General features: G+C 41.0%; 1 protein-coding gene across 1 annotated transcript in view; it reads left to right on the top strand.

The window, feature by feature from the left end:
• Window positions 1–27,182, top strand: part of ULK4 (unc-51 like kinase 4) — a 540,134-nt gene that overhangs the window by 299,291 nt on the left and 213,661 nt on the right. The window contains exon 31 of the mRNA XM_077754339.1: window positions 4,700–4,805. Coding sequence (XP_077610465.1) covers window positions 4,700–4,805 — 106 coding nt within the window. The remainder of the gene's footprint in view (window positions 1–4,699; window positions 4,806–27,182) is intronic.

The following is a 27,182-nucleotide window of genomic DNA, read 5'->3' as shown; positions in this document are numbered from 1 at the left end:
GCCTGATCTGTGGCAGACGAGAGCTTCTAGAAGGGCCCGGGGAGAATCAAGGGGACTTGGTTGCTGATTGCGTGTGGGAGGCGGGAGAGAGGCTGTGACCCCGGGTGATTCCAGGAGCTTTGGCTGCTTGGCGGACGGACAAAAGGATTTGTGAGAAGGACGGACAGGATGATCTAAACTCCAGTGTAGCTCCCACGGAGTTTGAGTTGTGTGCGTGGCACAGCCCTGTGAAAAATCAGTATTGGAAAAAGTGTCCCTTCCCCTCAGATACAGTTATCGCATCGGGATGCTCCGAAGAGCCTCCTGTGAGCCCCAGATGTCTGGAAACCCAGCCGTACGGGAGAAGGTGTAACCGGGAAAGTGAGTGGACACCCCACTCGGTCCTACAGCCGCCGTGGGCCGCGTGCAGGCCTGCGCACGGCAGACTCGCACCTGCGGTGTGGTTTCCCCTGAAACACGGTCTCGCTGTGTGAATAGGATGTGCCCTGTGTTTATGTCCAAGAGATCAGAGATTCCACGTTCACAACATTTGGGTGTGTACTTCTGCTTTCCAGCCCCGCCTTGGTTTCTCACCTCCGTAGGGACTGGTGGGTGCCTTTCAATTCGCTGTCTTTTGAGACCTGACCCCACACCAAGGGCAGCAGAGAGCAACCACGGTTCATTGCTACACTTGATTGCTAAAGGCATTTCCTGCCTTGGCTATTCAGACTTGGCCCTGCCAGACTTTTGAGTCTGGACCTCTGAAGTCTTTTAGTGCCGTTTACGTCCTCAGATATTAGAACGAAGTCTAATACTTTGTTTACAGCGAAACCGCTTTGGGAAGGCTGATCATTTTTCAGCAATGTTTCCTTGCTGTGCCCTTGGTGTTTCAGAGCTGTCCTCTTTAAGCACTGAAGCAATTAGTTTCGAGAAGGCTGATTCTTCAGGGTCCAGTGCTCCCCTGCCTTTCATTTGCTCAAGCTGTACATTTTAATGAAGTTGTTTCATCTATGTTGCCAAACACCAGAATTTTGCTGTTTCAATTCTAATTATCTCTACTGGCAAAGGCAACGTTTTATTAGAACTCTCAAGTGCTCTGTTTATTAAATGTCCATGCACTATGCCATTAGGCACACAAATTAGGTCAGCTGTACTTATTGATGGGTTATGGATAAAGGAGTTAAATATTTTTGTCATTATCTTAAAATGCAGTAGGGTTGCCCCCTGTGGCTTCGTGGGCCATCAGCGCTGCCTTCTCTGATGAGCTTGCCTATCTTCCTTACCGAGTAGCCAAAGCGAATGCTGTGTCTGAGCAACGGGGCTGTGGATGGGGGTTTGAGTATTTACTTTCAGACTTTGGGGTAATATGCTTATCCTTTCCTTTCCATTAGTTGTGACCAGCACCCACATTTTGCTTCCTGGCTTGTGTGTCTTACAGCATCATGATACATGTGTGTCTTAGAGCATCATGAGGGCTTTTCTGAGGCCAGGAGGTGCCTGTGATGGTGGCGGAGGGAGGGCAGCACTACAAAAGCAGCCCCAGTTCAGGATTTCTCTGCTTCCTTGCGCCTCCTACTCTGGGCCCTTTAAGTTCACCCCATGGCCCCTCAGGTGGTATTGGTTAACCTGGGATGGGCTGGGGGCTCCAGCACCCTTCCTGTGGTCCCCAGGCACTGCTGTGTGGTGATTAGGGGCATGGCTTCTGCCATCGCACCAACTGAACCCCAGCTCCACCCTGAAGAGCCGGCTGATGCCCGGCAAATTACACCTCACCTCATGAACCTCCACGCTCTTGTCTGGACATGGAAGAACCGGAGCTGCTTCAGTGTTTGTGTGAGGATTGAATGAGATGATGATACAGGTTATGTGCTTGGGATACAGGCCACGGCATGTAGTGCCACATCAGTAAACTGTCCCCACTGCCTGGTCCCCATTCAGGCCCACATGGGTATCTGCCACAGTGGGCCAAGATCAGCACAGAGGCCACCGGTGCCTGGGCCCTTGACCCTATGCTGGAGGCCCTCTTGCAAGTCATCACCTGCTTCTTTCTCTCCTTAGGGGGCTTCACCACATGTGGGGCCCATGGTGTAGACTCCTTGCTTTATTCATGAGACACAAGAATTAAAGAAAAAGACATCAGGACTTGACCGAGGTTTCTGTTATAATCTTTTCACCCTGAGACTCGGGCATAGCTTGCTGGGGGAAGGCGCTACCCTAGAGGAGCATCTGATGGGGACCCGGCCTTCAATCAGAATCATCCCTCCCCTCCAACTCTGGCCCGTGGTCTTTGGACCAAACTTGAGTTGCCCTTTTCTCTACATCAGGCTTGCAGAGTGCCCGGGAGTAACCCTGGCTCCACAGACGTACCTTCCTGCCTTCTCCCTTCTTAGAAATCCTCTGCTCTGGCTTTAAGAAGTGGCTATGATGTTTTTCAATACATAATTTATCCCCTGTGCCCCTGTGGGCTAATATGGTTGTGAACAGCAAGAACAAATCTTATTAAAGTTGCTAAGAGAAATGAAATAACGCAGCTTGATAGAAGTTAATGGAAGCGTGTTTAATTCATATTTACACCTTCTCAACTGTTCTTCGCAAGTATTGAATTCTCTCTGGGGGAAATGATAATCTAGGCCACAGCAGTAGCTATCTTAGTTCCCCTGGAGAACCTCAACAGCATCTTGAGGAGCGACAATGATTCTGTTCCATGCTTTTCCTCCCCAGCATATACACAGGTAGGAAGCATATATACCTGCAAGAGAGAAAAATAACTCTATAAAACTCTCTACTATACTCTTTATGAAGCCTTCACTTTATAGTAAACAAGTTCACAGTGTATGAATTTTTGAAAACCAACAACAAAGAAACTTAAAAAAAAAAATGTTTTGGGGTACCTGGGTGGGTGGCTCAGTCAGTTAAGCATCCGACTTCAGCTCAGGTCATTGTCTCGCAGTTTGTGAGTTCAAGCCCTGCATCAGACTCTGTGCTGACATCTTGGAACCTGGAGCCTGCTTCGGATTCTGTGTCTCCCTTTGTCTCATGTTCTCTCTCTGTCTCTCTTTCTCAAAAATAAATAAACATTAAAAAAGTTTTTTTAATTAAAAAACGTTTTTAATAATGGCTAGTAAAGGAACCATTTCTCCCATTCTGGTTATAAGAGTATGGGTCTCTTTTTTATTTCCTGCATCAAACAATTGGTCCTGAGAACCCCCATTAATAAGATTGGGGGGCCCCTCTTTTTAAATGTTTATTTATTTTTGAGAGAGAGACAGAGACAGCGTGAGCAGGGGAGGAGCAGAGAGAGACAGAGACACAGAATCTGAAGCAGGCTCCAGGCTCTGAGCTGTCAGCACAGACCCGATGCAGGGCTCAAACTCATGAACTACAAGATCATGACCTGAGCCAAAGTCGGATGCTTAACCTGACTGAGCTACCCAGGCACCCCAGTCAGTGGGGGCTTCTAATAATTAGAGGGTACCTGGGTTAATGCCCCTCTGCAGACTGAATAGTGTGGCTGGCAGAGGCCTTCGTTCTGCAGGGAGTCTGGAAACCCCAGGGAAGAGTCCGGAAATCTGGTTGACCAGGGTACAATCCCACAATTGTAGTGTTCAGGAGTGATGGAAGTTTGGATACTTGGCTTTTGTACTTAAGGAAATGCCTATATCAACAAGTGGCCTTCACCCCATGGGCACAAAGGAAAACTGAAGTATTGGCTTCACAAGGAGGCAAAAGTATTACCAAGAGCATCATTGAAAAGATACATTTAATCATAAAAATGTGTATGTCAAAGGAACAATGGATTTATCTCCAGTGAAATGGACCTATATTTGTTGACGGGCTGGTCTTTGAATAAGTAGTGGAGTGTGATATTTTACTGAATGGCACCAAAAAAAAAAAAAAACCCAAAAAGATTTATTAGCTTCTGTTTTCTTGACTAGAATAGGTTTCCTATGTATTGTTAGTTACTTTATCATGAATAACGTGTTGTCTCATCCTGTGCTTATTAATCACCCTTCCTTCCAACCAACTGTACGAATAATTAGATGAAATTGGTGGTAGATCATCGCTTCCATATTAATCTTCTCGAGCCCCTGACAATGGAACATTCACACATTAACAGCTCCTCTTCAGTGTGTGTTTCTAAAGAAGGTTAGAAATTTGGGGGCATCAGTACTTGGAAAGCAACCCCCTTGTCTTAAATCAAGCAAAGACATAGACGGTGAGACTCATGACGCCACAGGGCTGTCATTACATCTGGTGACAGAGCAGCTTCAGGGCCAGATGCAGTGTTGGTGTTTTTGTAAGCTTTGAAAACCATGTGTCCATCAAGGGTCTCCCGGTCTCTCTGAGACCCGCAAGTTTTATTTTGTGACCTCAGTCACTTTCAGGTGTGGTCTCCCAATCTCCGCAGAGTTGATTTCCAGTCACTCTGACTCCTCGGTCGCCCATCTAAAGCGCAGAGGACTATGTGGTTGTTGCTCCAGGTAGGAGACCGCACACAGCAGCACTGTGCTCTGGAATGACTCATGCCACCTCCCAGCTGACTGAACGCATGATGGGGAGAGCGTCTTCATGCAGAAGGATCTGCTTCATTACAGTGCGGAACGATAACCGTTTAACCCCATGCAAAGAATGAAGGGACACAGGTCCCTTGATCATTTGTCTCTATCGTGGCGTAATTGTAATTCTGCATAGTTATGATGAAATTTCTGATCTGTTGCAGGAACATCAGGAGAACATTCTGGGTAACACCATGCAGAGTGTGATTGCATTGCTCAACAATCTGGTTGCCTGCAAAGATTCAAATATGAAGCTACTTTATGAACAAGGTAAATGCTTCTCAATTCCTTTTGAGACTATTACCTTTTGCCTATTTGTTACTTTCCTCATCATACATAGCAGGGAGTCAAGAAGTGCTATTTAAAATTGATGAATCAGGGGCAGCTGGGTGGCTCTGTCGGTTAAGCTTTGACTTCGGCTCAGAGAATGATCTCATGATCATGAGTTCGAGTCCCACGTTGGGCTCTGTGCTGATAGCTGAGAGCCTGGAATCTGCTTGGGATTCTGTGTCTCCCTCTCTCTCTGCCCCTGCCCCACTCCTGCTCTGTCTCAAAAATAAACATTAAAAAAAATTAAAGTTGATGAACCAAAATAAACATTTAAGAATATATAATAATAATCTTGCCAACAAAAAAAGGGAATGTGGTTAGATTCTTTGTCTAGTTCATTTATTTTCCTTTAGAGCTCAAAATTTCTTTTCTCCTGGAGGCACTATTATATATGATAAATGAAGTACAAGTGTAAGCATAATAATAAGACTTATTGCTCTCAGTCAGAATAAAAACATATATAGTCAAAAGCATCTTGGAAAATGAGATTGGATGAATTGAGGGTGACTTTATATTACCTCTTATGCATCCCTATAACATTAAAATTAAAAACCTTTTTAAAGCCTTTCTTAGACCAGTTTAGGTTTAAAACCATATTGAGAGGGAGGTATACAGATTTCCTGTATAGCCCCTGCCCTCATTTTTAGCCTTCCCTTTTCTTTTTTTTTTTTTTTTTTTTTTTGTCTTTTTAGTTTTTTGCCTTTTCCAGAATGTCATAGTTGGAATCCTACAACTATTAGGATTCCATCTTAGCTTATTAAGATTGGCGACTTTCACTTAGTGATCTGTATTTCAAGTTCCTTTATGTCTTTTCATGACTGGTTAGCTCATTTCCTTTTAGAACTGAAGAATACTCCATTTGTCTGGATATACCAAGTTTTAAAATCCATTTATTATCTGAAGTACATCTTGGTTTCTTGTAGGCTTAATTCTTGTCAACTGAATTAAGTATAGGGGTGCCAGAGTGGCTTAGCTGGTTAAATGTCCAACACTTGATTTCAGGTCAGGTCATGTCATGTGATTGAGCCTTACATTGGGCTCCATGCTGAGTATGGAGCCTGCTTAAGATTCTTTCTCACTTTCTTTTTCTCTGCCCCTCTTCCCCACTGGCATGCTTCCTCTCTCTCTCTCTCTCTCTCTCTCTCTCACTCACTCACTCTTACTCTTACTCCCCTCCCTCCCTCCCTTTTCTCTCTCACTCTCTCAATGAAATAAAGTAAAGTAAAATAAAATAAATACAAATAAATTAGGTCTAGATATGTATGCAACCCCTGGGGTGTACATTATTGTCAGGGGCAGCTCCTTGACTTTTGGTCCTCTTGAACTTGAAGACTGGTGAACTAAGGACCCAAGTTACTGCTCTGCCACCTTTCTAGACTGTAATGAGGAGACACAAAGAAAGACCATCACAGGAAGTCTCATTTAAAAGTAAAGGTAGATAATAGTCACCGATTCACGGTGAAATCTTGGAGGACACATTTCCTCAGCTCTCATTGTTCCAAAAGAAAAAAAATACCCCTTGCTTTGAGAGTAGTTCTCCCTGGGAATGCTTCTCTGTGGCTCTTGCCTCTAACTTCTGAATCCTTGTTTCTTTTCCATAAGAATGGCCCATATTTGTAGGTGAGTAAGATTCTAAGCCTGATTCTTCCCTGTAGAAGTTTGGGACCCTACAACTGTTTTTCATTCTAAAAGGAATTATCCCTGGTCTTCTTAGTCTAAACCAGTGGTGCTTTTTACAATATAAGTCTAGCAAAAACTTTGTTCATTTCTCATAAAATTTTTTCCGGTTTTATTGAGGAATAATTGACATCACTGATTAATTTTAAGCAATATGGCATGCTGGTTTGGTTTACATATATTGTGAAATGATTACCACAGTAGGTTTAGCTAATGTTCATCTTCTATAGATACAATAAAAAGAAAATAGAGAAAAAAGTTTTTCCCTTATAATGAGAAGTCTTAGATTTACTTTTCACAATTTTCCTGTATATTATGCAGCAATGCTAACTGTCACACCATGTTATATATTACAGCCCTAGTACTTATTTATTTTTACAACTGGGGGTCTTGTACCTTGTGACCACCTTTTTCCTTTTCCTCTGCTTCTCATAACCACAAGTCTGACCTCTTTTTCTGTGAGTTTGGTGGTGATAGTTTAGATTCCACATATAAGTGAGAACATACAGTATTTGTCTTTCTCTTTCTGAATTATTTCCCAAAACATAATGCTTTCAGGTTTTTAACCATGTTGTTACCAATGGTAGGTTCTCCTTTCCTATGGCCGAATAACATTCCATTATGTGTATGTATGCATACATACACACCATTCCTTCTTCATCCATCGATTGGTTGATGGACACTTAGTTTGTTCTCATGTCTGGCGATTATAAATAATACTGCTATGAACATGCAGATGCAGATAGCTTTTTGAGTTAGTGTTTTTGTTTCCTTTGGGTATATTCCCAGAAGTGGAATTACTGGATCATATGATAGCTCTTTGTTTTTGTTTGTTTGGTTTTGTTGTTGTTGTTTGATTGTTTTAGGGTCCTCCATACTGTTTTCCATAGTATGGAAAGGCTGCACCAAGTTACGTTCCTACCAGTAGTGCACAAGCATCCTTTTTCTCATCCATGTCAGCATCTGTGATTGCTTGCCTTTTTAATGGTGGCCATTCTAACGGGCATAAGTGGTACTGCACTGTGGTTTTAATTTGCATTTTTCTAATGACTAGTGATGTTGAGAATCTTTTCATATAGCTCTTGGCCTTTAGTGTATCTTCTTTAGAAAAATGCATATCCATGTCCTTTACCCATTTTTTAATTGGATTGCTACTGAGTCATATGACTTTTTTTTTTTTTTTTTTAATTTAAATCCAAGTTAGTTAATGGTGTAATATTGGTTTCAGGAGTAGAGTTTAGTGAGTCATCACTTACATATTACACCCAGTGCTCATCCCAACCATAGGATTTCTTTGTATATTTTGTATATTAGCCCCTTATCAGATACATGGTTTGCAAATATTTTTTCTCACTCCATAGGTTGTTTTTTTCACTTTCTTGATGGGCTCTTTTGCTGTACAGAAAGAAGCTTTTTAGTTTGACGTCATCCCACTTGTTTCTTTTTTTTTTTCTTTTTGTTGCCCGTGCTTTAAGTATCACATCCAAAAAGTCATTACCAAGACACATGTCAAGAAGTTTTACGCCTATGTATTTTTTTCTAGGACTTTCATGGTTTCAGTTCTTAAATATAAGTATCTAATCCATTTTTAAAAAATTTTTTAATTTTTTTTTTTTTTTTTTAATTTCTGAGAGAGAGAGACAGCGTGAACGGGGAGGGCCAGAGAGAGAGGGAAACACAGAATCCGAAACAGGCTTCAGGCTCTGAGCTGGCTGTCAGCACAGAGCCTGACGCGGGGCTCAAACCCATGAACCATGAGATCATGACCTGAGCCAAGGACGGACACTTAACCGACTGAGCCACCCAGGCGCCCCCTGTCTAATCCATTTTGAATTAATTTTCATGAGTGGTATAAAATATAGGACCAATTTCATTCTATCTCTTCACTGAGTATTCTTAGCTCCCTTGTCAAATATTAGTTGACTGACTGTGCTTGGATTTATTTCTGGGCTCCTGATTCTGTTCAATTGGTCTGTTTGTTTTTGTGCCAGTACCATAGTGTTTTGATGACAGTAGATTTATATTCTAGATTGAAATCAGAAATTGTGATGCCTCCTGCTTTTTTCTTCTTTCTCAGGATTTCTTTGCATATTCGGGATCTTTTTTGGCTCTATATAAATTTTAGGAGTGTTTTTTCTACTTCTGTAAAAAATGTCATCAGCATCATGATAGCAATTGCATTGAATATCTAGGTGGCTTTTGTTGTTTTTGGCATTTTAATAATATTAATTCTTCCAACCCATGGACATATCATACTTTCCCATTTCTTCCTTTCTTCTTTGATGTATTTCATTAGTGTGTTGTATTTTTCCGAGTAGACATCCTTCACTTCTTTACTTTCGTTTATTCCTAAGATTTTGTTGTGTTTGATGCAGTTGGAACTGGGTTGATTTCTTTGTTTTCCAGAAAATTCTTTGTTAGCATATAGAAATGCTACTGATTTTTTCTTAATTTTGCAACTTCACTGAATTTTCTGATTAGATCTAACCGTTTCTGGTTGAGTCTTTAGAGTTTCTTTATATAAAATGATGTCATCTACAAATAGTTTTACTTCTTTGTTCGCAATTCCTTTTACATGCCTTTACAATGACTTTTATTTCTTTTTCGTGCCTGATTGTTCTAGTGAGGACTTCTTGTACTATGTTGAACAGGAATGGTGAGCGTGGCCTTTTTCCTGATCTTAGAGGAAAAGCTTTTAGTCTTTCACAGTCGAGGCTAATGTTAAACTGTAGACTTGTCATATATGGCCTTTATTATGTTGAGGTATATTCTTTATGCCTAATTTTTAGATTTTATCATGAATCGATGTTGAATTTTGTCAAATGCTTTTTCTGTGTCTATTAGGATAATCATATGATTCTTTCTTTTCTTTCTATTAATGTGACATATCACATTGATTTTGTATATGTTGAAGCATTCTTGAATTTCAGGGATAAATCCCACTTATTCCTGGTGAATGATCCTTTGCTGTGCTGCTGACTTCAGTTTGCTAGTCATTTGTTGACAATTTTGCGTCTGTATTCATCAAGGATATTGGCCTGCAGTTTTCTTTCTTAGTAGTGTCCTTTTGTGGTTTTGGTAACAGGATAAATGCTGGCTTTGTAAAAATGAATTCAAGAACATTCCCTGTTCTTATCTTTATTTGGAAGAGTTTGAGAATAAATGGTATTCTTCTTTAAATGTTTGGTAAAATTCACCAGTGAACCCATCTCATCCTGTGCTTTTCTTCATTGGGAGATTTTTGCTTCCTGATTCAGTCCTCTTACTAGTAACCAGTCTGTTCAGATTTTCTGGTTTTTTCTTGAGTCTGTCTTGGTAAGTTGTACATTTCTAAGAATTTTTTCCATTTCTTATAAGTTGTTCAATTTGTTGGTGTATAGTTGTTTATAGTAGCCTCTTCATCATCTTTTGAATTTCTGTGGTATCCATTGTAATGTCTCCTTTTTCATTTATAATTTTGTTGATTGAGTCCTCTCTCTCTCTCTCTCTCTCTCTCTCTCATTCTCTTTTTGATTAACCTAGTGAAGGGTTTGTCAATTTTGTGTATCTTTTCAAAGAACCAACTCTTAGTTTGATTAATCTCTTCTATTATTTTTCTGTTTTCTGTTTCATTTATTTATGTTCTAATTTTTCTTATTTTATTCATTCTGTTAACTTTGGGGTCAGTTTGTTCTTTTTTTAAAATTGAGCACAGTTGAGTTTCAGATGTACAGCACAGTGATTCAATAATCTGTATGTTATGCTGTGCATAGCAATTGCAGCTACCACCTGTCATCGTACAATGCCATTACATTACAGTTGCTTTGCCTTTTTTTAGCTCCTTCAGGTGTAGATTTAGGTTGTTTATTTGGGCTCTGTCTTCCTTCTTAATGTAGGCATTATTGCTGTGAACTTCTCTCTTAGAACTACTTTTGCTGCACCCTACAAGTTCTGATATGTTTCCATATCCATTTGTCTCAAACTTTGTTTTATTTATTTTTAAAAGTTCATTTCTTTATTTTGAGAGAGAGAGAGAGAGAGAGAAAACACACAGCAGGGGAGGGGCAGAGAGGAAGGGCGAAAGAGAATACCAAGCAGGCCCTGTGTTCATACCATGGAACCTGATGCACGGCTTGATCCCATGAACTATGAGATCATGACCTGAGCCAAAGCCAGGAGTCAGCCATTTGACTAGCTGAGCCACCCAGGCGCCCCCAAACTTTGTCCTTATCTTAATTTCTTCTTTAACCCACGTTGTTCAGGAGAGTGTTTAATTTCCATGTTTTTATGAGTTTTCCAGTTTTCCTATTGTTACTGATTTCTAGTTTCATGCCATTGTGTCAGAGAAAATACTTGATATGATTTCAGTCTTTTTAAATCTGCTGTGACATGTTTTGCGGCCTAATGTATGTTCTGTCTTAGAACATGTTCAGTGTGCACTCAAAAATAACGTGGGGGGCGCCTGGGTGGCTCAAGCATCTGATTCTTGGTTTTGGCTCCGATCATGATCTCATGGTTCATGAGTTCGAGCCCCACATCGGGCTCTACTCTGACAGTGTGGAGCCTTCTTGGGGTTCTCTCTCTCTCTTCCTCTCTCTCTCTCTGACCCTCCCCTGCTCTCACACATGCACACATTCTCACAGGTAAATAAGTAAACTTAAAAAAAAATAAAGTGACTAAAAAGAACATGTATCCTGCTCTTGTTGGATGGAATTCTCTGTGTATGTCTGTTAGCTCCATTTGGTCTCCAGTGTTATTCAAATCTGCTGTTTCCTTATGGATTATCTGTCTGGATGATTTATCCATTGTTGAGAGTAGGGTATTAAAGTCCCCAACTATTATTGTATGATTGTTATTTCTCCTTTTGCATCTGTTAATCTTTGCCTTGTATATTTTGGAACTCTAGTGTTCAGCACATAAATATTTATAATTGTTATATTTTTATGTATTGGCCTCTTCATTATCATATAATCATCTTTTGTCTCTTTGATCATTTTTAGCTAAAACTCCATTTTGTTTGACCTAAGTATATCTATCCCTGCTTTTTTTGGTTACCATTTTCTTGAAATGTCATTTTCCATCCCCTCACTCTCCGTGAAGTGTCTTGTAGGCAGCATATGATTGGATATTTTTTTTAAACCCATTCTGTGTCCTTTAATGAGAGAATTTAATATGTTTGCTTAAAGTACTTATTGATAGTTAGGGACTTATTGTTGCCATTTTGTTGATTTTTTCTGGTTGTATTATAGATTCATTGTTCTTGAACCTATTGTTTTTTTTTTTTTTTTTAGTTTTGATGTCTTTTGATATCCATATGTTTTGACTTTTTGTCATTATATTTATGTAATTACTATGGGATTTTTCCTTTTGGTTACAGTGAGGCTTCCATAAAGTATTTTAAGCTTGTAACACCCTATTTTAAGCTGATAACGACTTCAGTTGAATTTTTAAACTTGACACTTGTACTTCTCCTCTCCCTTAAATTTTAGGTTATGACTGTTATAATTTAGGTGTTTTATAAATTGTGTAATTAATAACAGACTATTGTAATTATGGTTACTTTTAATATATTTGTTTTAAAACTGTAAACTGCAGTATTATTCACCACTGTTACATATTGCAGAATCTGACTCTGACTGTATACTTACCGTTACCAGTCAGATTTACACTATCTTTTTGTATTTTTATGATAGTATTTGGTATTCTTTTACTTCCAAAGAACTTCCTTTAGCATTTCTTATGAGGCAGTTCTGATGATAATGAACTTCTACTTTTGTTTATTTAGGAAAGGCTTTATTCACCCCTCATTTCTAAAAGACAGCTTCGCTGGATATAGAAGTCTTGGTTTACAGTTAATCTGTTTCAATATTTTAAATATGCCATCCCATTCTTCTCCTTTTTTTTTTTTTTTAAATGTTTTATTTATTTCTAGGAGAGAGAGAGACAGCGCGAGCAGGGGAGGGTCAGAGAGAGAGGGAGTCACAGACTGAAACAGGCTCCAGGCTCTGAGCTGGCAGTCAGCACAGAGCCCGACGCGGGGCTCGAACCCACGAACCGCGAGATCATGACCTAAGCGAAAGTCGGACGCTTAACCGACTAAGCCACCCAGGCGCCCCCATCCCATTCTCTCCTTGTCTGAAAGTTTCTGTTTAGAAATTTGGTGGCAGTTTTATGGGGGTTCCTGTGTATTTAACCTTCTTTATTTTCTCTTGCTACACTTAAAATTCTTCCTTTGTTTATTACTTCTGACAATTTAATTATAACGTGTCTCAGTGTAACTCTGTTCAGGTTCAACCTATTTGGGGTCCTTTGGACCTCATACATCTAGATATCCATTCCTCTCCCCAGTTTCTGGAGGTTTTCAGCAGTTGTTGCATTAAATATATTTTCTCTTCTCATTCTGGAACCTCCATAATGTGAGTATTTTTTTCTTTCATTGTGTCCCCATAATTCCTGTAGACTTTCTTTATTCTTTCATTGCTTTTTCTTTTTGCTTCTGTGACTATAGAATCACCTTTTCTCCAGGTCACTGGTACTTTCTTCTGTGTTGCTGAGTCTACTTGGAAACCATCATTGAATTAATCAATTTAGTTATTTTTCAACTCTGGGATTTGTTTGTTTTTTGATGGCTACTATTTCCTTACTGAATTTCTTGTTTTGTTTATGCATTGTTTTCCTAATTAATTTCTTTGCTGTGTTTTCTTATGGTTCACTAAGCTTCTTTAAAAGATTTTCCTGAATTCTTTGTCTGATAGTTCTCATAGATCTCAATTTTGAGTGGCCAGTCATTGGAGCTTTATTCATTTCTTTTGATAGTGTCATATTTATCGGACTTTATGTGATTCTTATTCTTTGGGTCGAAAGCCACACAACTTGAGTAATAGATATCCTCTTCCAGACTTTGCAAGTTTGCTTTTGCAGAGATGGTTCTTGATCAGTCAGCTTAAGGTGGGTTTCTAGGTGTGTTTGCTGGTAGTGTCCTTGGGCAGGTTGGGATGGGCTGTTTTGGTCTATTTGGGGGGTGAGGTGACTATCCTCCGTGGACAGGGATAGAGGAGATGCACCACTTGCATGGAACAGTTGGATAGGATTGCAGGCTCTGTTGCCTGAGTGAGGCTGTGGGATGGGCTCCATTGTTGGTTGGGTTCTCTGATTAGGCTTTCTAGATGCTTAAGACTGGGTACTTTATTCAGTGATAGATTGGGCCTCTGAATTAGCTTCCCTGCCCTAGCAGAACAGCAGGATGGTATCCAGCACCTGTGTCATTCATTATTTGGGGATCTGAATCAGGTGAGAGTGTGTACTGACTTCTGTTGTCAGGTGAGGCTACCAGTTTTGCTCTACAGATGGGCAAAGCCATGGACTCTGCTCTATGTTTATGTGCCACTGTACATTGGGCTATGGAATGGGCTCTACAGTTTCCTGTGTGCCCTGATTAGGTTCCCTGGTTAGATTGGCTGAAGGCTATGTTCAGCAATCAGCAGGGCTATGACTTAGATTGCTTGCCTGCGCACATTAGGAGAAGCATCTCTTAAGCTGGTAAAGCTCTTTGTTGACTTAAGTCAAGCCAATTTGCACCCTGAGTTTTCTGACTGAACAGGGCCGTGAGGTTTCGTCTGCAAACCATTGGCTCTGCTTGCCTATCTCTTGGCTCAAGTGCTACTGGGCTCATAGCTTCCAGGATTTGTCACCAGCCCCTTGGTCCAGTGGGGCCAAATGATGCTCTCCACAGTGAGTGGAGCTATGTTGCTGCTCCCTTTCCTGAACAAGACATGAAGGGGCCACTCCAGGCTACTCTCAGTTTCCCAAATAGCCTCCTAAGTTGAGAGGGGCCAGGAGTTACCCTCAGCCTCAGTGGCGAATGAATCCCCCACTTGTATGGAACACAGGAATGCTTGGTCCCAGTACTGGCTTTGTTCTGTGGATGATCAGCTCTGCCTGCTCATCTGCCTTTCGCTCAAGTGTTACTGGGTCACATTGCTTCCACTTCACCAACCCCTCTAGTCAGATTGTCCTGGGAGTTACTCTCCATAGGAAGTAAGGCTGTGATTCAGCTCCTTGCCTGGGCATGGGCAAACTGGGCCCTAGGGATGGCAACACTTGTTTGAAGATCCAAAGGAGGCAGATCTGCACTGCGCAGTGAGTTCCCTGCTCAGAGTGCATCCCCAACTTGAATGTACCAGTGAGCAAAGCCATTCATTGATGTTACTACTTGGGTACCTCAGGTACAAGCTCAGTCTGCCCAGGTCCCTGTGCTGGATGCTACAAGTCGCCCCCTGCTTCACCATTAGTCAGATGCCCTGTGACTGAGCCCCACAGATTCCCCCTGCAATTCCTGTGGTGCAAGATCAGACTAGGGTCTCTTGCAAAGCAACTCACAACTTTGAGGGGGTTGCTATTTGTCCCCATGGGTTCATTTTTCCACTGGAGGAATTGAAGGCTGATGGGGACCTTTCTCTGTGGTGCTGCCATGGCCTGGTATGGAGGGGCAATATGGTCACCACGTAGCTGTTTCTCTTACTCTTCTAATGTGGTCTGTCTCATTCTCTGTGGTAACAGGGGTTATGCTTCAGCTTCACTTCTGTGTTCTAGGATTCTCTTAGTGTGGGTCTTGTTCTTAAATAGATGTTTCTTGTGAAGGGAGTAAAGTCAGAAACACTCTATATCACCATCTTGGTGACATCAATTGGTTTCCTGTAAGTCTTCCTGATATTTGTTTGAAGGGACCAAAAAGCTCACCCACGAATCCCTTCAAGACATTCTAACTTTGGACCGAGAATTAGGATACTATGAAACAGTGCTGGTAAGATTCTTAGCAGCCCCGTTGGTTGGTAGAGAGAGTGGATAAGGAGTCAAATGTCTGAATTTCAGACTGCAGAGGCTGCAGGTCCTGGCTCGTGGAAGCATGGAGTTATGTAGCCGAGGTGAGATGAAGGACAAAATGCTAGAGGAGAGGAACTTAGGGACCTGAGAGATCAGATATGGAAGGATTGTTTATGAGGTGATCTCTGTGGCTACAGAGATACTGCCTCCAGTAGACTGTTAGAGCCAGAACACCTGAAGGAGCACAGGCACACTTATCAGGAAGCTAATGAAGCTGATGTGTCAAGGGCCCTCTTTTATAGAGGGGCAATTTTACATTTGTAATTCTTTTCCTCTTATAGTCTGTTCCCATCCCCAACCATATAAGCTTCAGTGCTCATGATACCTGGCCCCATTCCAGGCTCTGTGGAGTAAACTGGAAATCACAAAAGTAATTATGGCAAGAGTAGTGTTAGTTAATGCTAATAATATTAGTGATGTTGGTGTTAATATTGTGCTCAGGGAATGGGCAGAAGTGATTAAGTGCTCTGAGGGTAATGGCGGTTGGGAGAGAAGAAGCAGATGGTGGAGACTGTTGATCTGAGATTTAGTGAACTGTAGCCCACCAGCTGTCTGCTAGCTTTTACAAATAAAGTTTTGTTGGACTATAGATAACGTCCACTCATTTACATGCGTCTTTGGCTAGTTTTGCTTTATAATGGCACTGTTGAATAGTTGAGACACAGACTGTGTGACCCACAGAGCCTGAAATATTTACTATATGACCTTTTAAGAAAAAGGGCTGCCAACCTTCAGTCTAGAAGCAGCGGTATGGAACAAGAAAACACCACCTAGAAATGTATAGAAAGAGGTGGACCATTTGAGGGATTTTGCTGACAACTGTGAGTTCCACATGTCACAGGGAAGGGGTTTGGGGATTGAAAATTGTAGACTGTTGCCTCTGAAAGATGATGTGCAAAATTGTCTTTCTGTTTTAACTGCAGGAGATGATGGATGAACGACTTATGGTCATAAGCTGCTGTGGCAGCTGAGGCAGAGCTAGTGGGTGTGCTGAGTCCACATGGTCTTAAGGCTGAGGAGGGTGGTCAGGCAGCAGGGATGGCGGGGTGAGGAAGGGTCATGGGGTTCCAAGAGTACAGAGTTTGGGAACTCCTCGCCGGCCCCTTCTATTAGAGGTGAGAAAGGAGAGGAGAAGGGGGTTTTCCTGTGGCCTGCAGAACAGTCTGCTTCCAGCCTCTAGAGATAAGCACAAGGTCTGATTTTCCATCATGATCTGCTGCTTCCCAGACTCCTTGGTTACTAAACGTGTGTAATGATTTTTCCAAAGTGGGTAAGGATCCCATCCATGTCTACAAACCCAGAGTGGTTAAGATTCACTGGAGTGTGGCCACGTGAGGAGTCATTGACAACCGGCCACTGTATGGACTTGAATGTATGTGGCTGGTTTGAATGAAGGCTTCATGTTAATCTTTATTTTGGACCAATTCTGGCTCAATCACTGATTTATATATTTATTACAATTCCCATGGAATTAAATTTCCTCTTCCAAGCATAGAGCTATTTCCAACATTGATACTTTAAAAGTCACTTCTATCTAAAAGTCACTCACTTCCATGAACTGTGAGGTAGATGAAGAAATGGTTATTGTTGCTTTCAAGTGCTTCACAACGTGTAAGCTGAGTTTCATCCTCAGACTGTGCACTAACAGTGGTGAGAAACCTCTGGAGGGTCTACTCCCACCGTGCTCTCCTGTACCTGTGCTCTGACATATCAAAGCATGTGGAGCAGCATGGACGTTGATGATTCTGATGAGAAGAGTTGACCTCCCAATGAGAAGAACTTTTTAGAAAAATGAGACCAATTAATTTTACTTATATATTCCTTTTTAATGTACACATAAAGGCAAGAAGTGAGTAACTCTGTATCCGAAGTGTCAGAGAGTACTTGCGTTGAGGGTAGGATGGGGTTTTAAGTGATAAAGCATGTGACATATGCAAATCAGCAGCATAATGCTGTGCCTTCTGATCAGTGGCATCTTAGATTCAGTGAAGTATGGGAGGTGGCATACAGTGTCCACCACCTCTCAGGCACGCCCCAAAGCACCCAGACTGACTGATAGGAAGAGTCACAGACATATCACCAGCTTGCAACTGCATTATGTAACTCACGTTTTTTGCTTAAACACTTTCATTTTTAAGTGAACCATTTAGGGAGAGAATTATAAAACAAAGTAAGACCTTGTGTTTACATTTGAAAAATATCAGAGTTATTAACATTTTAAAACTGGCTGCTGGCCTGTCCCTGTGCGATGACCTTTCAATAATGGATATTAATTCCAGCTCAGTTTTACTGGCTGAGCTGTCAGAAAAATGTATTTACATGACACACTGCAGCAGCCAGAAAGCTGTAGCACCTTGGAAGAAACATTTAAAGAAATTATGTTTGTCTCCACTAGTTTGTGGTAATGTCAGAAATCAAAATAATCCTTCCTTACCAGGGTTATTAGAAAACTCCCTGAATTGATATTTACTTAGGAGACCAGGGAGGACATCCAGATGGCCAGCAGACACATGAAACGATGCTCAGCGTCCCTCATCATCAGGGAAACACAAATCAAAACCACACTAAGATACCACCTCATGCTGGTCAGAGTGGCTAAAATGAACAATTCAGGAGAATATAGATGCTGGTGAGGATGTGGAGAAATGGGCACCCTCCTACACTGTTGATGGGAATGTAAACTGGTTACAGTCCCTCTGGAAAACAGTGTGGAGGTTCCTCAAAAAATTAACAACAGAACTCCCCTATGACCCAGCAAGAGCACTGCTAGGAATTTACCCAAGGCGTACAGGAGTGCTAATGCATAGGGACACATGTACCCCAATGTTCATGGCAGCACTCTCAACAATAGCCAAAACATGGAAAGAGCCTAAGTGTCCATCAACAGACGAATGGATCAAGAAGATGGGGTTTATCTATACGGTGGAATACTACATGGCAGTGAGAAAGAATGAAATCTGGCCATGTGTAGCAACATGGATGGACCTTGAGGGTATTATGCTGAGCGGAATAAGTAAGGCAGAGAAGGACAAATATCATATGTTTGCACATATAGGTGGATTAGGAGGAACTTAATGGAGGACCATGGGGGAGAAGAAGGGGAAAAATAATTGGGGAGAGGGAGGGAGGCAAACCATGAGAGACCCTTGAATGCTGAGAACACAGAGCTGATGGGGGTGGGGGAGGGCACTTGTTAGGATGAGCACGGGGTGTTATATTGAAACCAACTTGACAATAAACTAAGGTAAAAAAAAAAAAAAGAAACCAGGAAATCACAGAGTTGCTTGGGCTCTGCACGGGTACTTGAAAGCTATCTTAGATTCTTTTACTTTTAGGAACGAGATTCAGAATATTGCTGTACAGCAGAGGTTGGCAAACCTTTGTTGCAAAGGACCGGAGAGCAAGTATTGTAGGCCTAGAGGCCGTATGGTCTTTGTCATTATCACACAGTACTGTTGATAGTAGGCACCCACAGGGAATCCATGAATGAATGGACCTTGTTTCGCTAAAATTTTATTTCCAAAATGAGGTGGCCAGTCCACTGGCCTTGGTTTGCCAACCACTGTTATACACTCACACTGTCTTAAAACCACTCTTAAATTTTTACAAGTCAACATATTTGTAAACTTGTTATCAAATTATGATTCAAATTAAGAAATAACACACAAAAAATAACAAAGTTGAATATAAATTAATACGTTTAAGGAAGAGTGCGCTGCCTTTGTAGTTGTATGAAGATACACAAAGAAGAGTAGAAATTTGCCCTCAGGGCTTAATCTAAAAATTATAATTAATAAATCTTATTGTGCCAGTTAGCCATTGCCAGATAGTAAACCACTTCAAGGCTAAGTCACTTAAAACCCATTCTCTGGGTTGGCAGCATGGGCTGGGCTCACTTGTCTGCCTGGATCCTCAGCGGGGCTGCTCATCCTCCAGGGGAGCTCCCTCGGTCTCCTTCTTTAAGTTTTTTTTATTTCTGAGGGAGAGAGAGAAACAGCATGAGCAGGGGAGGGTCAGGGAGAAAGGGAGACACAGAATCTGCAACAGGCTCCAGGCTCTGAGCTGTCAGCATAGAGCCCGATGCGGGGCTCAAACCCACAAACCATGAGTTCATGACCTGAGCTGAAGTCGGACGCTTAATCGACTGAGCCACCCAGGCACCCCTCTCTCAGTCTTCTTAACATGATAGCCATGTTGGGAGCTGCAAGACCCCTGAGAAATGTCATGCCCCTCCATCACACACTGTTGGTTGAGGGAAATCACTAAGCCAGGCTGAGTCAAGAGCTGAGAAAAGAGACTCCACCCCTTGATAACAGGAGCTACAAAGAATGCATGTCATCTCTAATCCAGTTCAGTTACGTAGACATTTAGAAGCAGAACTTCACATGGCACCACAACTGGTGCACTAGGGGTGCGCAGGCTATTCTGTGAAGAGCCAGACGGTACATATGTTAGGGTTGGTGGCCACAGTCTCCAGCAGCTACTCAGTATCGCTCTTGGGGCTACAAAACAACCGTAGGCTGTCCATAAAGCAATGAATGTGACGGTGTTTCAGTAAAAACTTCTTTATAAAACCAGATAATTTGAACCCCCAATCTAGTTCATTCAGTCTTGGTGCCAGGCATTGTTCTAGTGCGAGGAATACAGCAACAAACATGACTGACAGAAATCTCTTCTCTCATGGAACTTAGGTTCTGGTGGAGAATATAAACCACAAACCAAATAAATGAACCAGAGGGTGATGTCAGATAATGTTAGATGTTATATGGTGACAAGTACTGAGGAAAAAGTAAAAGAAGGGGATAGGAAAGGTCTGGATGGGTGTGAGGTAGAAAACCCTACATTGGGTAGTCACAAGCCTCACTTTGAGGTCGATTGTTAAGTAAAAATGTGAAAGATGTGAAGAAGCAGATACCTGCGGTGGGGGTGGGAAACATCTGCAGAACCGGTTGGCACCTTCAGGGTGCACCAGGTTGTTATTTTTGTCAAAAGCTATTGAAAGCTTTAAAATCATCTGGAAACTTGTGGTAGACTGCTGTTCAGTTTTAACAGAGGATTGGGTAATTGGTTGGTAGACTACCCTACCTACCTACCTACCTACCTACCTACCTACCTACCTACCTACCTTGGCTAACTTGTAAAGATCAGACCATTGGTTTGGGTGAAGCTAATGATAATCCAGGTTAAACAAATCCTGCAGTGACTCAGCTCCTTCCCAGGACGAGCATCTCTTATTGGCTGTCACCTTGAGAGATTACTGCATGAATGCCTCTGGCAGTAGAAAGTCCTTTTTTGCACAAAGCAGCATACTCCATCTTTGAAAAAATTCTAATTGTTAGAAAGCATTTCTTGGGGCACCCGGGTGGCTCAGTCAGTTAAGTGTCCAACAGCTCAGGTCATGATCTCACGGTTTGTGGGTTCGAGCCCCGCATCGGGTTCTGTGCTGACAGCTCAGAGCCTGGAGTCTGTTTCAGATTCTGTATCTCCCTCTCTCTGTGTCCCTCCCTTGCTGACACTCTGTCTCTCTCTGTCTCAAAAATAAATAAACATTAAAAAAGAAAAGAAAGCATTTCTTTATATTGAGCTGAAACTGGCTTCTCTGAAATTTCTACCCTACTTGATTCTTTTTTTTTTTAATTTTTTTTTATGTTTATTTCTAAGAGAGAGAGAGAGACAGCGTGAGCAGGGGAGGGTCAGAGAGAGAGGGAGTCACAGACTGAAACAGGCTCCAGGCTCCGAGCTGGCAGTCAGCACAGAGCCCGACGCGGGGCTCGAACCCACGAACCACGAGATCATGACCTAAGCGAAAGTCGGTCAATTAACTGACTAAGCCACCCAGGTGCCCCTACCCTACTTGATTCTTGTCTCCCCTGTGGAGCTATGTAGACAACATTTGCTATTTCAGTTACCTACAGGGGGAATCCAGTACCTTGCCCCCTGTTAAGTGTGTGAGTATAGAGTTTAGATTACAGTGATGTCACAATCTGTGTTTTATAATATCTTATTGTTTAAGATGCCAGAAATATTTCATTGATTTCTTTTCAGCTGTTCAGAGACATATTTATTACTTTCCTCCCCTCTGTAACTATTTATAGCATCCTTTGTTAACATATCTCTCAAAATCTGTAGCGTTCCTTGATTTCGACATTCATTTTGCCTCATCCATCAACTAGAAATTTATTCAGTTATACCAATTTATTCTACATGGTGTTTATTTTCAAATTCTATTGACTGTTGTTGGATTACAAACCACCCCATAAATCAGTGAACCAAAACAAAAATCCTATTATTTTGACTCTCGTGTCTGTAGTCTGGCTGGGGCTCAACTCTAGGCTAAGCTGTGAAAACTGTACATGAGCAGATTGTCTAAGTAGGGTCAACTCTGATGGACCCTGATGAAGTTGTGGCCTTCTACAGTTCTTTTTAGTTCTGGACACAGTCCAACTGACCCCTAAGTGCATTAATGGCCATGGTCAATGTCATAAAATAAACCTACTAGTCTTTCAGGACACAAAGGTCCCAGTGTGACCCACTGGCTGCCGTGGCCTATTTCCTTAGTGGCCCCAAGCATTTCAAGTCACTTTTCTAACCCCTCATCTTTCTAAATGCCCCGTTGTACCTAACAGCAGTTTCTGTGCCCTCATGTCTAGAGACTCCATCATGTGGGAGGAAAGACTGATTTTAAGGACTGATGTGTTAAAGTTTCTCAAGACAATTCTAGAAAATATTTTACTCTTTTTTATTTAGTGAAATTTTGCTTGTTTTAAGTGTAGTTTTAAAAATTAGGATCAAACTGCTGTGCCACAAAATTCAACATGTTAAAGTCCCTAATTCATTGTCTTTAGTATTGTCACAAGGTTGTGTAACTATTTCCACTGTATAATTCTAGAACATTGTCATAACTTCAAAAAAACAAAACAAAACAAAAAAAACAAAACAAATCCCATGTATCCTTTCCATTTGTTCCCTTTTACTTCGTCTCCCAACCCCATGGAAACCACCAATCTGCTTTCTTTCTCTATGGATTTGCTTCTTCTGGACATTTTATATAAATGGAATCACACAATATAGTATGTGGCCTTTTGATTTCTTTCCCTTAATATAATATGTATATTTTATTGCTAAAAAAGGCACAAATAATCTAGTTTAAAATATTGTTACTCAAGAAACTTGTATATGTTTAAATAACAATTTCATTATGTATTTAAATTTTTCTTTCTTCTTACTATCATAACACTAAAACTTTGCATTAACAAACTGCCCCCATTTGCTTCAAAGAGTATTTAAACATGTCTTCCTAAATCCTGAAGTAAATTCCTCTGTAAAAAGTAAGTTTAATCCAGTAGATTGCCTCTGTTAGAAATTATTCTAAATGAGTAAATTATTTAAATAATTTATGGCATTGTATGAGTGAGCATTTTGAGAATGCTCTCAAAAAAAAGCTGAATTTTAACTGAACATAGAATGGGCATTGCTTAAATTGACATGAAATTATTTGTTAGGATAATATTACCAAACCTTTTGTAAGAGTAGTATTAGGTAGATGCCAAATGGCCTTTTCTTTATTCAAAGATGCTATGACAACTCTTCTTTGTTAAGCTAATAATTTGGATAAAGACTGACTAGTAATAAAACTTGGAGACAACAAGGATCCCAACTTAAATGTTAGGGTATATCTTTTTCTTGGACAAGAACACACTGCAGCCTTAGTTTTCAAAGCTGCATGTGGGGATGCAATAAAACTAAGTATCTGAAAAATCTTTAGTTGAGCTCAGTCTCTACAGGTCAGTATTTTCCTTCAGTGGAATCATGAGATATGTCCAGGATTCTAAAGTATATCTTTTCTTGTCTTGCCGCTCGTGCCAGCCGATAGTTTACTTAATGAATCAGCAGAAAAGCCGGTATTCTCCCCTTTTGGTCTCCTACTTGCAGTGGCTGCAGTGATATCCATCTAGGTAGTCTGCAGGTGAATGAATTGTTGCAGACTTTGAACGCCCTCAGAAGAGTTGCTGTCATTAACAAGACATTCCCTAACAAGAAAGCTATAAGATTAATTCTTTATATATGTCTGTATCTATAAATTTTCATTGATAAATCCAAGCATACAAGTGGACTTAGGTTCTAACAGAAAACCATAAAGAATATTGAGCTGTGAAGGCCGGGTTTTGGAGAGAGTGATTTCAGCATATAGGAGTTATTAGCTTGGACTGTGCTTCTTGAGGGCATGTCTGCCTATGAGCTGTGGCCAGTCTCCTGTCTTACCATGTTATTTATATGTCCTGCTCTGAGAGGGAGTGCATTATTTGAGTTTTTCTTCCATGAAATGAAAAATCTAGACATCTGGAATTCCATCATCCTATTCTGTCCTCACAGTGGGACCATGAAATTGGTTTTCTCATTGATAAAGTAGAACTTAAATCTTCTTTGCAGGGTTGATAAGAATTAAATGAGATCATGTATGTCAAGCACTTGACAAATAATGGAATCCCCAACAAATAGTAGCTATTATTACTACTACTATTTTGGTGTCATGATTGGTAAGTAATAACTAATTGCTAGATGAACTATAGATTTGATTTTTTTTAGGCCCATCTATATTTTCTGGATAATGTAACAGGGAAAAAAGCCACTTAATTTGATTCCCACATCCCCAAGTCCATATAAAACAGAAGCCCAACTCCATCTTCAATGAAAACAAAAAAAAAAACAACAACAAAAAAAACCCTGCAAAACTTGAAGTCGAAACCTTTGAGCGACACCTGCCAGCTACTGTGAATTCTGTACAAAGATGAGTGATATACATCTCATTAGATTTTATCAGGGTTTGTATTTTCTCTAAGTAAATGCCACAGCCCTGAAAGACATATCTAATAAGTCCTTGATTGGAATGACAGATACAGGCCAGCCAGGTGGTGATCTCTCTGTAGTGATAACTGTTCAGAACCACAGGGGCATTAGGAAACCCATGGGAAATGGGGGGCTACAGGTGAGACCATGCTCATGTACTATTTTTGTCATCTCTGAACCTTTGAGGTGAAGCAGCAACCTTAGGAAACGTGTTAAGGAGGGCCTTTGGCTGGAGCTTAGGTCCTAAGTGGCTTAGCCATGGCTGCACTGTCTCTTGAATCTTGAAGAGATACATGTAGAGGCTGTGGACTGATCCCCTCTTCCTCCCCATGTTCTTCAGCAGGTACCTATTATTTTTCAAAGATGAGTAATTGTCAAGAAGGAACCATCTGTAAAAACTGGAGGAAAAGAACCTAGGTGAAAGGTTGAGAAAGGACAAGAATTTCAAGAGAAACAGAAGAAGAATCCACATTTTCTGAGAGGTTTAAATAGGCTCACTGTAGAAAAAGGAGCTAGGAGAGATGTGGGGGCTCAGAGGAGACACAGGACAGAGAAGGAAATGAAGAGCAAACTGGAAGAGCTTGGGAAGAAATGGAAGAGGGGAACCTTATATTGTGATACCGGACCTTCTGTATCACAGACATGAAAGCTATACCAGACACTACAAAAAGCCAAGTCAATGCAACTGAAAGTATCCTCAGGTAGCAGATAGACTTCAGAAAGTCACACCACAGCACAAAATGGTGATTTAAATATACAAATAGAGGCAACAACCAAGATCATTGGCAAAAATATGGAACATAGCAAGGATGATTCGTGCTCTTAAGGAAGAGGCCTTGAGCAAATTGAAAAGATAAATACTTTAAAATAGAAGAAAATGCTCCATAAATAAATAAGTGTGTACAATAAAAAGGCATGTCATATGCTAGAAAGAATGATGCAAAGTGATATAGTCTGGTTGCAGTATTAACCATCGAGAACAGAAAAAAGGTAGTTTCTTTTTTTTATATGACCCTGCTGATGGTGTGCAGCAATCTCTCGTGTGGTTTGACTTGCATTTCTCTAATAGCTAATGATGTGGAGCGGCTTTTTGTGGGCCTTTTGACTATTTGTACATCATCTTTGGTGAAATGGCTATTCAGATGGTCTATTATTGAAGTGCAGGAATGTTTTTGCTTTAAATTTCAAATTTTCAAAAGATTTTTTTAAGTTTACCTATTTATTTTAAGAGAGAGAGAGGGAGAGAGTATCCCAAGCAGGCTCTGTTAACAGAGGGGGGCTCAATCCCATGAACCGTGAGATCATGACCTGAGCCGAAAAGAATAGTTGGATGCTGAACTGACTGAGCCTCCCAGGTGGCCCTCAAATGATTTAACTGCATTACTGCCTACCAAGGATTCACAGGTGATGTGTGGGGGACTCACCTTGGGAACAGAAGAGTATTGGAGTAGAAGAGAAGAGAATTCTCTGTCCTGTTTTTCGTATAGCTATGGCCAGAATGATCATTTTGGGGGCAAATCTTCTATTGCTCCCTGTACTAACTTTCCACTGTTTTTAGGAGCAAGAATGGAATTATTAACATAGCATACAGCCCCTGTTCTACCAACTTCATCTCAAGCCACTTTTCCCTCTGCCATCTGTGCTTTGGACTCATTCACCTCATCTCAATTTGTGTCATGTTCTTTCTACCCCATGCCTTCCCATGTGCCATTCCCCATCCTTCTCGCCTCGTTACTGCTTTCAGAGTTCAGTTCAAACACCATTTTCTCAAGGAGGCCTTCACTGATACCCCATATCGTCCTCCGTTGTGCTTATCACAGCTTTCATTAAAGTACAAATTAGTTAATTGCTTACTGTCTAAGTCATCTGTTAGAACGAAGTCCCCATAAGTCTGGAACCTGCCTGTTCCATTCACAATGGAGCCCCCTGCACAGTCCCTGGTGCACGGTACTTGCCCAGTAAATATGCACGGACTGAATGAATGATAGTGGCTTACCCAGTGCAGTGCTCATATTCCATTTCTAGAATAAGTGCTTTGGGTCTCTGCCATCTGTTCAATGTCAGCCACAGAATGCCCTGACCACACGGGCTGTCCAGCCTCTGGACACCCCTGTAGTGATAGGCTTGGTATCTTTCCTCCTTCCACATATATTTATGTAAGACATCGTGTGCTAGATTCTTTTAAGGCCGCCGAATCAGATAAAATTTGAGCAGCTGACTGATTTTTCTCCACTTCTCACCTAGTTCCTCACTTTTGGGATCCAGCTGGCTGATCTCCTATGGGCAGATCCTGACGCTTTGAGAACACACTGGAAATCACTGGCAGAGGCTCATACCATAATCTTGGATCTAGCAGAGCAATTTTTGGGAGCTAAAAATTTACAAGCAGTGATCTCATTTGGGATCTTTTATTGTATTTAATTTTAAAACATGGAGAACTGGGTGTTAGATAAAGGGAACTGTCCACTTATCTTTCGTTAATGCTTCATGGAGATGGAAGGGCCTGTACACCATCTCCCCTTCCCCACGAATGTCCTCACCAGCCCTCGGCTAGGCTTCTTAATGGCAGAAATACTCAGAAATTTCAAAGCCTTATTATCACTTATCAAAGTTTTTTCAGTAAAAGGAAAAAGGGCATTTAACAAGCTTTTTTATTAAATCAGATTAAAAACATGTTAAATTGGAGGAAGGGATATATAAGAGAAGGTGTGAATCTATAACAGTGCCAGGAAATAGCATAGAATGAGTTGCACCTCTCCAAATATTTCAAAGAGCTTCTGAGAAAGATTTTGAAAACTTGCTTTAAAATTTTTTTTTTAAAAAAGATACAAACCCATTATTTAGGGAAGGATTTGGAGGAGTCAGCGTGGAAGTGAAAGAGGGGCACATGGTTTGGCAATTGGAGTAGCCTGAGTTTGAATCTGGAATCTA

The sequence above is a fragment of the Crocuta crocuta genome, unplaced genomic scaffold (assembly GCF_008692635.1).
Source record: "Crocuta crocuta isolate KB4526 unplaced genomic scaffold, BGI_CrCroc_1.0 scaffold70, whole genome shotgun sequence".
In the NCBI taxonomy this organism is placed as follows: Eukaryota; Metazoa; Chordata; class Mammalia; order Carnivora; family Hyaenidae; genus Crocuta; species Crocuta crocuta.
The sequence above is the reverse complement of the archived record's forward strand: the minus strand, read 5'-3'. Positions and strand labels throughout refer to the sequence as shown.